This window comes from Pipistrellus kuhlii, unplaced genomic scaffold (assembly GCF_014108245.1).
Source record: "Pipistrellus kuhlii isolate mPipKuh1 unplaced genomic scaffold, mPipKuh1.p scaffold_m20_p_10, whole genome shotgun sequence".
NCBI lineage: Eukaryota > Metazoa > Chordata > Mammalia > Chiroptera > Vespertilionidae > Pipistrellus > Pipistrellus kuhlii.
In genome coordinates this window covers 19,615,933-19,628,377 of record NW_023425405.1, presented here as the reverse complement: position 1 = coordinate 19,628,377, position 12,445 = coordinate 19,615,933, and the positions used below count along the sequence as shown (strand labels likewise).

At 47.6% G+C, this 12,445-nt stretch overlaps 1 protein-coding gene across 1 annotated transcript in view; it reads right to left on the bottom strand.

Moving 5' to 3' along the window:
- Nucleotides 1-12,445, bottom strand: part of TBXAS1 (thromboxane A synthase 1) — a 137,591-nt gene that overhangs the window by 54,633 nt on the left and 70,513 nt on the right. The window contains exon 6 of the mRNA XM_036428602.2: nt 5,076-5,192. Within this exon, the coding sequence (XP_036284495.1) occupies nt 5,076-5,192 (117 nt within the window). The remainder of the gene's footprint in view (nt 1-5,075; nt 5,193-12,445) is intronic.

The window sequence follows — 12,445 nt, the reverse complement described above, 5'->3', positions numbered from 1 at the left end:
ATTGCCTGGTGTTCTCCCTCTTTCAGATGAGTTATAAAATTTAGAGATAAAATTAGTGCTAACCTGGGTCTCCAGGGAATCCCCTTACTTCTATATTTCCCTCAGTGAAGAATTAAATTAGCCCCCAGTTTTGTTTCCTGAAGAAAAATTTACTTATTTTCTGACCCATAATAAAGTTTTACACAATCCCAGGGTTACTCATTAATAGTCTTTGGTAAATAAGTTAGAAGAAGGCTCTAAAAATCTAAGTAAATGTACCAGTTGCCCCTTAAAAAAAATTAATCCTTTAGGGGACAGGGTGAAAACTCTGGCAGGTTAATCTGACAAAATCCCCCCCCCCCCCCCAATAAAGTAATCAGTTGTTTCCCCAGCACCACCTAGCCACCCTTTAATATAAATCTCAATAACTCGTCTGTCACTGGGCTATGACTTGATGGTCTCTTCTCCTGGAGTTAGGCATGAATCAGTCGATTTTCATTGTTTCTCTATCTCTCTATATTATCCCTGGTACAACTTAAGCCGGAAACCAATTTCATTTTAAATAAAAAAATATGGATTCGTGATATAATGCTGATTTGAAAGTAACTTTCAAGCATTGTTGACTGAGGCAGCCTAATATCCACATAAATAAAGCCAGTGCCATTTGAATATTAATGACACAGTCACAGTAAAGGGACTTAGGCTGCCAAGGCGCCATGGGAAAAAGCCTGAGACTTCCAAGGGAAAACAAGCCTTGATTTCAAGAATGAGCTCTGATGTTTGAAAATAAAGCCCAAAAGCTAGTTACAAATTCAGAAAGGACTGGAGATAATTGATATTTCAAAGTTATTTCTGAGAAAACTAACTTAGGAACCAGCTACCAAGTGAAGTGCAGACTTCTGCTGGTTTTCTGAGCTTCTCCCTGCTCTGCCTCCTCCACCCAGACCCTGAGCGCCTCATTATCCTCTTTGTGTCCTTGTGACCTGCTTTTTCTTTCTTTCTTAAAAAATATATATTTTTTATTGATTTCAGAGAGGAAAAGAGAAATAGAAGCATCAATTATGAGAGAGAATCATTAATCCGCTGCCTCCTGCACGCCCCACACTGGGGATGGAGCCGACCACTGGGCATGTGCCCTGACTGGGAATTGAACCATGACCTTCTGGTTCATACTAGTAGATGGACACTCAACCACTGAGCCATGATGGCTGGGCGTGATCTACTTTTTCTACTTCCATACATATCTATATTGGTAACTCTCTGAAAAGGAAGCCAACAATTGGTTGCATCCTTACATTTAATTTTTCCTTGATAAGATTATTTTCCTTTTATCTCAGTTTTAATATATATCCTTCCATAGAAAGCTTCCTTTGTTTCTTTGATTCTTCATTCAGCCATTCATTCAGCAAATCATTACTTAGAGCCCATTATGTGCCTAGTGCCGTGTGTGCAGTTAACAATAAAGAAAAATGAAATCAAGTAAATGGAATGTTAGTTGGTGATAGAGCTACAAAGAAGAATAAGGCAGGGAAAGGGGGTTGTGGTCCTGGGGCCCAGGTTCTGAGAATGTGGGTAAGCCACAGGTCAGATGGTGGGACAAGGGACCAAGAGCAAGACAGGTCACCAGTGCTTTCCACGTTAGCTCTTGTGACAAGTACAGATTCCCAGACACGCTTAGAAGTCCTCATTCTGCAGGTCCTAGGGTGGCTGGAATTATGGATTTTTTAACAAGGGTTTTAGGTGATTCCGGTGCAGCTGTTGGTCAGAAGCCCTTGGCTTGAGAACCAGTGATCTAGAGACCAGAGGCCAATGGGAGGTTTTAGTCCCAGGAACCATCCAGAAACCAGGGGTGTGGGCGGGTTACATAGGCTGGGGAAGGAGGCAGTTGGGGACACTACTGTCTGGTAGCCTGCTCTTCCTCTTCCTTCCCTCCCTCCATCTTCCATGGAACAGAAACCAGCCTCTTCTCATGTCCTCCATCCTGCCTTCATCTTGTCACAGAGTCCATGCTCAGAGCCCCAAACCTTGCTTGCTCTTCATATGCAAAGGGAAGTTGCTTAGGGGTTTAGGAAAACTCCATCCTCCTAACACATCTAGGCTTCCAAGACCATTGTCTCTGTATGGATCACCTAAGCCTGGGGTGCAGTTCCCAATTGAGCAACAACTTCCTGGCTCTGGAGGCACCCACTGTCTCCTTCTGAAGCAATGAGAGCCACGGACTTGGTGGAGAGAGAAAATCACAAGGGACACGATTTATGGAGCATGAAACACTCACATTGGTTTAACTTGGAAAAATATTATCCTTGTCACGTCCTTTTCAGTCCTCATGTTTCCTTTATTTAAGCAGCATTTAACACCTTTCCTCCCTGAACTACTCCCGTCCCCGTTCTCCTGGAATGCTATTTCAGCTGTTCTTCCCGAGTCGTCTTTGTAGGTTTCTGCTCTGCCCCTCCCTTCAACGGGCTCCCCAAAGCCCCTTTTCTCTTCTTGTGCTTCAGGTGACCTCACTCATGTCTGTGTTTCCTACCCTTAGCTCCTGAGCTCCGGCTCTGCAGCCAGGGTCTCCCTGATGCATCTGCTTAGATGTTTCCCAGGAACCTCAGACTCACCAGGTCTAAGCTCTCCAGAGAGGGGGGAGGAAAGGAACCGCCGCCCCCGCAATGGCATCCTCTCAAATGGGAACCCAAGGAAGCAAACGGAGCTGTATTTAGTAGGAAGATGGTTTTCTGTGGAGCTTTGAGTTCCCTGGTGGTGTCTGTTAAACAATGGCCTAGAACTGAAGCAAAACCCAGGGGATCCGTCTATGATATCCCCCTCCCTCTCTTTCATTGACAACAATCTCTTATGCTTGGGCTGTGAACCACTGTGAGGAACTCTATTTTCCACAACCGATTCAGACACTAAGATTTCGATTTCTGAACCAGACAAAGGAAATGCTTCAGATCCCCAAAGCTCTAGATTTATTTGGGAAATGACATTGTGTCTGTTTCTGGAATATACCCCGTAAGGTGCTAAAGAAATCTAGACCATGATAGGGGTCTTCCCGCCCCCTCCAGGAAACATAGCTCAAGATTGACAAGAGAACTCTTTTCCCTTCTTACTATTTTTTCCCCCCCAATCAGATTCACTTCATCAGTGTCTTTTTAGCAGATGGGATGCTCAATGCCTCTAGAGTGCCGTCACACTGTGGCTGACCCAGGAGTAAAGAAATCGGGTGCACCATGCCCAGCGGATGTCACTCCCCGTCTTGCTGTTAACATTTTAGTGACTAACGTCATAAAGGTGTCCTCCCTTGAACTTGTCCGGTGCTTATAACTTTTTCAAGAAGCAGGCCCTTCCTTCAAACAAATTCTCCCTTGGAACCTCATATGTAAGGAGGCTAACGTGGGGCAGGGCTCCCTCCCTGATTGGTGTGTGTGTGTGTGTGTGTGTGTGTGAGGCTGCAGCCTTTGCATCCGGGGACCGGATGGTGGAGCTGCCGTTCTCAAACAGCTCTACTGGTAGGAAAGGAGACGCTGTTATTACCTCTGTCTGGAACCAGTGTCCATACCTCCGCTGGTTCCTAACTTGAGTATAAAATAGAGGATTGTTGCTTCTAACATGCCTAGGTTTCCACAGAGGCCCCATTTGCTCTACCTACCCTCCCCCACCCCCCCCAGGTAACCCCTGGAACAGACCCACATAGCTAAGGAGAGAAGCGGGCAGTCGGAAGGGTTGATCAGTCCTGGAGCTGGATTCTGATCTTGGCTCTGCCGCTGACTAGCTTACTCGTACAGGTGTGATGTGCGGCGTGTTACTTAATCTCTCCGTGTCTCAGTTTCCTCATCTGTAAAATGAGGTGATGATAATAGCATGTCCTTCACAGGAAGGCAGTGCAGGCTGTGTGTTAATGCCAATAGTAGGTCCTTCGAGTGGTGCCTGGCACAGTCAGAGCTGTGAGTGTGAGCTGGTGAGCTGGGGCCACGAGCGGAGCTGACCTCTGACCTCAGATACCAAAAGCCACAGTGGGAACAAATTAAACCTCATTGGAGATGGGCAGGGCGACAAGTTGCTGAGAGAGCTTGCTCGCACGGAGTTAATTATGAAGTACGGGACCCTTTCCTCCCCTGGGGGCTTCAGAACATTTCTAGGCATTAACCGGGACCATATGGGCAAGCGTCTTAAATTGAAGCTCAGAGTAGCTTTCATTTATTGAGCTGAGGACAGGCCACTCCAAGCACAGACATGCTGGAGTGGCTAGACGTGGAGGATGGCTCTGGAACTGGGACTCCAACTGAGGCGTTCCCTTCGCCACCGGACATAAGGGCTCCAGGGCTGCTCCTGAATTGTTACAGGATTTGAGACAGAAGCTAAAGCCAGATCGCCAGTGGAGGGGCCATCAGGGAGGATCGGGGGTGAGAGAACTTGGCTGGGAGAAGGGGTGAGGGAGGGGTTGCCCAGGGCTTACAGAGCTGGGGTGCCTCTCTTCCCTGCGCCTGGGCTGGGAAGGATGACCAGGGCATTCACCCACCAGGGCCTGCTGCGCTCCCAAAGCTCTTCCACCCGCACCCCGCTCCTCCCCAGGAGCGCAGGCCTCTCTCTCCGCTCCGGGTCCGACTCGGAGCCCACCTTTGCTTCAGACTGTCTCCGGGCCCTCGCTACGGAAGGCGTGCTTCACTGTTGAGAAGTATCCGCATCCCCTGCCGGATCGTTAGACAGCAGTCTGGGGCCCCATCCCAGACCGTCCCCATCACAATCTGCATTTTGACAAGACCACCGGGTGGTCCATTGTACCTGAAAGTGTGAGGAGTGCTGCCCCAGTTTTCTCCTGTGTGCCCCCAAAGTGCCTGGGGCGGGTCTGGGGCCATAGAGGGAATGCCATCCGTGCTGTTATTTGATTGGTCAGGGCCTCTGAGGGTGTGGAGGCTGGGGAAATGGAAGACGCCGGTACAGTGTCCTGTGCTTTTTGCAGAAGAGGGAGGCCTGAAGGCCCAGGAGGCAGGGCATTGTGCTGGGTCACGTGGACAAGGGATGCAAGGTGAACCAGCTCTCCATCAGCATTTGAAGAAAAGAAACCTGTTCCTTAAGGAAGAGAGTCTGCATTTCCTGTATCTTACCTCATTCAGCTTTTCGGGGCTGAAGGCACACGTGAGGACACTTCTGACCTCTTCCCATCTTTTGTCGCGTAAAAACAGGATGCTGTCAGCTACCGGTTTGCACTCCAAACCCGTTGCCTGATGGAAAACAGCGAGCAGAGGGTTAGACCACAAGGGAGCCCGCCCACCTGGGCGGCAATACAGGCCCATGATAAACATTCTAGTCCGAGGCTCGCCCATGACCAGCCCATGGGGAGGTTTCCTTTGCAAGGATACAGAAGGAGAAGATAAAGATTTGGGGATAATGGCCTGAAGATTCATGGCCGAAGCTGGGGCAGCCTATGGACACGCTCCACGAGCCCAGTTAGCCGGCGACAATGAGGCCACCGCTGTGTGGGTAACACAGGGGCTCCGTGTGCTCTGCAGTCTCCCTCAGAGTGAGGGGTCCCTGAGGACCTAACAGCAGGCTTCTTGGGGTCGGCCAGTCTCCCCCGGGATGGAGTTTCAGGCCTGAACTCGATGGGAAGAGGTTTTGTGTGGCTGGATTGGTCAGGTTGGCCGGGAGTTGGCAGCCTCATGTGTCTGGGTGTGTGTGTGTCCTGGGGGTGGGTGGGGGGACGGAATGGGGGAAGATAAGGTGGGGTGCGAAGGGAGACAGGAGGGAGGAAAGGAGAGTCCTTCACAAGCTTATCCCAACAGAGCTGCTTCTAAGGTAACCATGTTTCTGTGTATTTCCACTCACTCACACTCTCACTCATTAGTGTTTATTTTTTTTCTCTCATTCAGCAAACATTTGTTGACTGTGTGATATAAGCAAGGAGGTGCTCTCCAGGGTTGGCCCCCAAGGAGTGGATAGTCCAGTGGGAGCAGACAGGGAGCTCACAGACTAACGAACAGATGACATTACTGTTCGTGAGAAGGTGAGGGTTATGAAGTGAGGGAACAGGGCGAGGTGAGAAAAATCTTAGAGGACGAAATGGTCATGAAGGCTTCTCGGAGGAGGAGGTAGCCAAGCTGAGTCTGGAAGCATGAAAAGGATGAGCCCTCCTCACCCCTTCTTTCCAGGCTATTCTGTTTCTTCCTAAAACCAGCTGCTCCCATCCAGTGGTCAAAGCTGTGACCCCCCTGCCATCCCCACAGCTGATCAGTGTGCCCCTCCCCCCTCACCCCCGCCCCGAGGCTGCAGGGTGTGAGGAGGAGTGGGGGTTGGAGGCCCAAACTCTCTTCAAACCATATGTGATGTATGGTTTCACTAGTTCTTTTCCCCGTTTTAATTATAGTTGAAGCATGAAGCCAGCCATCATAATTCAAAACCCTTGTAAAAACTCCTATTTAGAGGGAAATTATAATTTTCTGATAAAATATGAACACTCAAAATAAGCTATAAAACATAACTGCAAAGTATGGGGGGGTGATTTAATTATATATTAAGAACCAAGTTGCTGGGCCATTTTTCTGCAGAGGAATACCTCTCCGTGTCTAGAATGAAATTCATTAGGAGTGCCTGGGTCGCCATACAGAGTTGTGGCTTTCTGGAGTTATGGGAACATAACCCATTTGTTTGGGTTCCAGAGTCAAAGGAGAAAGCATACATGAGGTATATTTATATATTGGCAAACACCCAGCCCTGTGCAAAGCTGCAGGCAATAAAGCATTTCACTCCAAGGAAGGCTGGGTGGTGGTTTATGGGGTCCTGATGAAACAGAATAAATTAGAGATAAGAGTCAAGATTGATTGGATATTGTATCCATCCATCAGACCTAGGGTTGGATCCAAGACGTTTTTTATCTTGCACCTGGAGGACAAATCTAGCCCTCTGCACGATGTCAGCGTAACCCTCAAACCTCAACACACACACACACACACACACACACACACACACACACACACCCCAATCTGCCGGGATGATACTCTTCCTAGTTTACAGCTTCCAATAGGGTTCCCCAGTTTTAATGGAAAATTTCGGGGGCATTGGCTAGAGAAATGTTTTCGTTTCTAGATGTCATACTGAAAGAGGGAGAGCAGCAGACCGGTCATTTCAGAGGAAGAGATGTGAATGAATGTCCTATAAAATAGTTGTCAAGTTTTGGAATGTTTGGCTGCAAATAGAAGACATGGATGATCAGAGAGCAGTGCTTAATGTGTGCTCAAAATGTATTTGCCAAATGTATATTACACGGGAGAGGAAATGTAGGTTGTTTTTTGACCTGAGGGGGTAGAATTGGGTTCAACAGGGGAAGCTATGGGGAAAGATCTACACATCTAAGAACTTCCCAGTGGTCAAAAGGCAGAATTGGCCCAGCTGGTGTGGCTCAATGGTTGAGCATCGACCTAAGAACCAGGAGGTCACAGTTTGATTCCCCGTCAGGGCACATATCCAGGTTTCAGGCTCACTCCCCAGTGTGGGATGTGCAGGAGGCAGTCAATCCATGATTCTCTCTCATCATTGATGTTTCTATCTCTCTCTCCCTCTCCCTTTCTCTTTGAAATCAATAAAAAAGAACAATAAAACAAACAAAAGGCAGAATTGTTTTTAAGAAACAATAACCTGCCCTGAGTGAGGAGCCCCCATTGCTGGAGATTCACCCCTTACTGGAAATCCTTCACAAAGGCTTGAGTGTCCGAGGGGTCAAGGGGTTGGTCTAAATGACCTTTGAAAACTCTTCTAACCCCGAGACTTCCTCTCCAGAACACTCCTCCAGATATTTTTGTATTAGTTTGCCTACACACACACACACACACACACACAAACATACACACATACTAATTGTGGCCAATTACACATGACATAAAATGTACCATCTTGGCCATGTTAAGCATGCAGTTCGGTGGCATTAAGTACATTCACACTGTTGTGGAGCCGTCCCCACACATCCATCCACAGAACTCTTTTTTTTCTTTTTAAAAAAAATATATTTTATTGATTCCTTACACTGAGAAAGGGAGAGAGACAGAGAACTAGAAACATCGATGAGAGAGAAACATCAACCAGCTGCCTTCTGCACACGCCCCACCGGCGATGTGCCTGCAACCAATGTACATGCTCTTGACTGGAATCGAACCTGGGACCTTTCAATCGGCAGACCAGCACTCTACCACTGAACCAAACCGGTTTTGGCCATCCACAGAACTCTTTCATTTCTTGAAACTGAACCTGCCTGTGGAACAATAACTCTCGCCCCCCCCACCCCCCCCTGAGGCCTTCTACACGTAATAATTGATTAGATTTGCCAAGGGAAGCCTTGAGAGATACAGAGGGCTCGTCTCCAAAGAAATGGGCGACCAGACTGGGAAATCTGCTGCGGGCAGGACTGAGTGCGGAGCCGAAAAGGAGGCAGGACCCAGGATGCGGGACCAGAGGAACAGGGCTTTCTAGCCTCTTGTCTGCCAGCCCAGCCCTGTGTGCAGAGTCTCAGCGACACATCTTCAATCGCTTTCTGGCCAGGAGTTTCCAGACAGCAAGCCGTGGCCAGTGGAATTGGTGAAGTCAGTACAGTGGGTGACAAACAGCATTAAAAAAAAAAAAATAAAAAAAAAAAAGGAATACGTAGAGCAGAGTAGAAAGATAGAGGAGTGTTTTATAAAGTACAGCTATCTTGTTGTAAAACTTTTATTCAAAAGTGTGTGTGTGTGTGTGTGTGTGTGTGTGTGTGTGGTATATACATAGAGAGAGTGAATATTCTATGTCATGATGTGAAAAATGTCTCTTATTGTAGGCCACAGTCAAAACCAGTTTGAAAAACCTACTCTAACCAAAACCTACTCTAACCAACCACATCTTGGAGTTGGCCTCTCCCTCAACTAATATCCTCTCAGTTGAAGTGTCATTAGGTTGTCAACATTTATTGAGCATCTACAATGTGCCAGGTGCCATGTAAGCAAAGAATGGGAGTCCTGTCCTCAAGAGGCTCATGGGGTGGTTTGTAACCAACATCTCTTGATCTTACAGCTACGAAAGTCCTTTTCATGTTATTTCAATAATTCGGGGGCAGTTCTCCAGCAGTGGCCCTCCCCTGCTACGTGTTCCTTGGACAGCTGATCAGGCTTATCTTTTCAATTAAGACCTCATAAAACAGAGCCCGACTCCTTACTGGGCCAGCTAAACATAAACCTGAAGCTTTGAAGAATGCCGCAATCCTGGGGAGCAAGTTATTAAAGAAAACCAACACCTTGGCATTCTGAGGCCCCATGAAGAGAAACCGTTAATTAGGTGTTTGTCCTGGGCCAAAGCGGTGATCCTCAGCGGACCCGGAGAGCCACACAGAGCGCCGCGGGACCCGAGCAGGTTGTTATGGAAAAGGCACAAGAGCCATAACAGAACAGGAAGCCGTAGCCTCAATGTTTCCTTGTGTCCTGGGACCTGCGAGAACATTGGCTCCAGGTCCGTGTGACGTCTATGAAGCTGAGGCATAGATGCCAACAATTCTCTGGTCGTGTCCACAGAGTAAGCCATTGGCTTTTTGTTTTGTTTTGTTTTTTATAATATATTTTATTGATTTTTTACAGAGAGGAAGAGAGAGAGGGATAGAGAATTAGAAACATCGATGAGAGAGAATCATAGATCAGCAGCCTCTTGCACACCCCCTACTGGAGATGTGCCCGCAACCAACATACATGCCCTTGACAGGAATCGAACCTGGGACCCTTCAATCCACAAGGCCGGTGCTCTATCCACTGAGCCAATCTGGTTTCGGTGCCATTGGCTTTTAAGGACACCAAGAGATGTTGTCAGACTTCGGGGTCCTGGTGCGAGCATGGCCAACTTGCTTAGCGGCATGTCAAGTAGGCTGCAAAACTATTAATCCCAGAAAGTATGCCGTGACCACTCATCGGCTCTAATTTTCACACCCCCGTGCACAGATGAGAGACTCCCTGGCACCACCTGTCTCTCTCCTCACCGGGCAGGTGGGCATCTTGCCCAGCCCCTCTTTATGTTATAGCCAACCATCACTCTGGAATCCTGTCACTCGGAGAACCCCAAATTCTATCCCCGAGAACATATGCTGTTTTCAATACGTGGCTGCACCTGCGCAGAGATTTCCACCGGGGCTTCTGTCTTGGTGCTTTGAAATAGTGAAGTGTTCCATCCCCACTGGACGCTCTTCACCCACTCACTCTCTGCCCGTGGAAGGGGGTCTCAAAGGTCACATGATCTCCCCCGTCTCTGCTTCCCACATCGACTGGCCCGAGAGCGTGGCCTCCGTGGAAGGGGGTGTGGTGTGTGGTATGTGGTGTGTCCACAGCTCAGGGGGACTGCGGGGGCCGCATCCAGGCATGGGAAAATGCTTCACAGACATTTGGTTAAAGTGTAAAATGTTTGCACCTGGCTATAAAGTAAGTTGTGTCCTGGGCTGAAGAAACTCCAAGGAGGCTAGTCACTAGGGAGAGGAAGCCAGGTGTTGCTATGAGATGTCATTAGCGGGCATCCACAGCGACCATTTCTGGGCTGGGCTGGGCTGTGGGCCCCATTTTGTGTCATGGGGTCTTGACAGTGTTGGCTGCGTTTTGGTGGGCTATCACTCCAGGCTGGTGGCCAGGCCTGTGTCTCACTTGGGGGAAGCCAAGTATTGCTTTGTTAAGTCTACGGTGCTACCATTTCTTTGTAAATGATCACTGTGAGTCACAGCAGCTCCTGCGTTGAGTGTCTGCACCCTGGTGGTCAGTGCGCTTCATAGCAACCGGGTGGACAGTCAGAGGGACACTTAGCATATTAGCCTTTTATATATATAGATGTAATGGTGACATGTTATAAGAATTGCCACCCTGGGTCTGACCCACAGTCTGTTCAGCCCAGTGTTTTGGAATTAGAAAAAATAATCATTTCCTTCAGCAACTTATGAATTCAAGTAGTTGCTCAATAGCAACATATGTCCGGGAGTTCCCTATGGTGTCCCCACTTCCAGCCAGTATACTCTATCAATTCCTCATGGGTGCATAGTGCTCACATCACCCTCCCACATCACCAAATTGTGGGACCCTCATGCATCAAGTGTGAATTTGTGAGCAAACATGGGTTCTCACAGGCAGAAAGTGAAGCCATGCATTATTTAAGTTCCTTTTTATCTAATGTAGCAAACTAATATGCTGAAGTGTTTTCTGTATCACAAGGGACCATTTGCTAGAAGCTTGCATGGAGTAAGTGGTTAATGTTTACTGAGCGAATGTATAATAAAGCTGAGTAGCTGAACACCTACATAAACATGGCTTACTGGAGGGGAGGCAGCCTGGTGTCGCAAGGAGAAATCACGCCTCGGTAATCTTGAGTTCTCTGAGCAGATAAATTAGCAGGTGGGTAAGAGGGAACCAGAGAACCCAATTTAACTTGACTTTCAAAAACCTGGGAGAAAAAAATCCCACTCTAAAGATGGTTTTTAAAAAATGGAGTCACTAAGGATTGTTTTGTCATCAATATGGAATTGGCTTAAAGACTATAAACAAAGCCAGAGGAGAAGTGGATGTATCCCCAGATGGAAAAGTATAAACATTGGGGTTTCTTAGAGCTCTCATCTTTGGTGGGTCTTCTTCCATGTTTATGAAGAAGAGAAGTGAAAGTGTATGTTGACTTGCAGGTTCAGGAATGCCTAGTACTTCTAGAGAGAGTGTCAGCTTGATAGGGATTCAATTCAGTTTGAACAAGGACATACTGGATACTGAATAGTCATGATGTGCTTGGGCCATGGGGCACAAACAGCAGAACAAGCCTTAAAGAGCTAATGACCAAATTAGGGTGAAAGCCATAGGTTCATGCACTGTAAATAGAAGGGGGCCCATAGGCTCAATTGTGAAAGTGAGTGATGCTGATAATAAGTGTTATAAGAGTTCAGAGAAAGAGAAAAGTAAGGGAGGTTTCATGGAGGAGGCAGAATTGGAGGACAGCCTGGAAGAATAGCTAGGGATTGGACAGATACCAAGAGGTAATAATAGCTGGTGCTCATTGACTGTTTTTCTTGCCTCATGTAAGGCAGGATTTATAGGTGTGATCTCATTTAGCCTTCACCAGCCCACGAAGGTAGACCATCTCCCCACCTTCCAAAGGAGGAAGGAGAGGCTTAAGGAGTTAAGTAATTTTCTTAAACTCACGTCACTGGTAAATGCAAAACCCACTGTTATGCTGCCTCTAATTCTAGTGTGAGTGTCAGCCCGAGCAAAGGCCCTGGGGCAGGGCTTTCCAAAGGAGGTTACAGAGAGAATGGAGAGGCTGGTCCAGCTGGAGTGACAGCTTGTATTGGGGAGCAGTGAGAGGTGAGACTGGAGGATATGAAATGCATCTAAAGTACAGAGGCCCTTAAATCTCATCAGGGGAACTTGAACTTCATCCTGAGAACACTGTGTTGAGTAGAAGAAGGAAATTAGAACCATATTCTGAATTTGGGGCCTGGAGACCTTAGTCT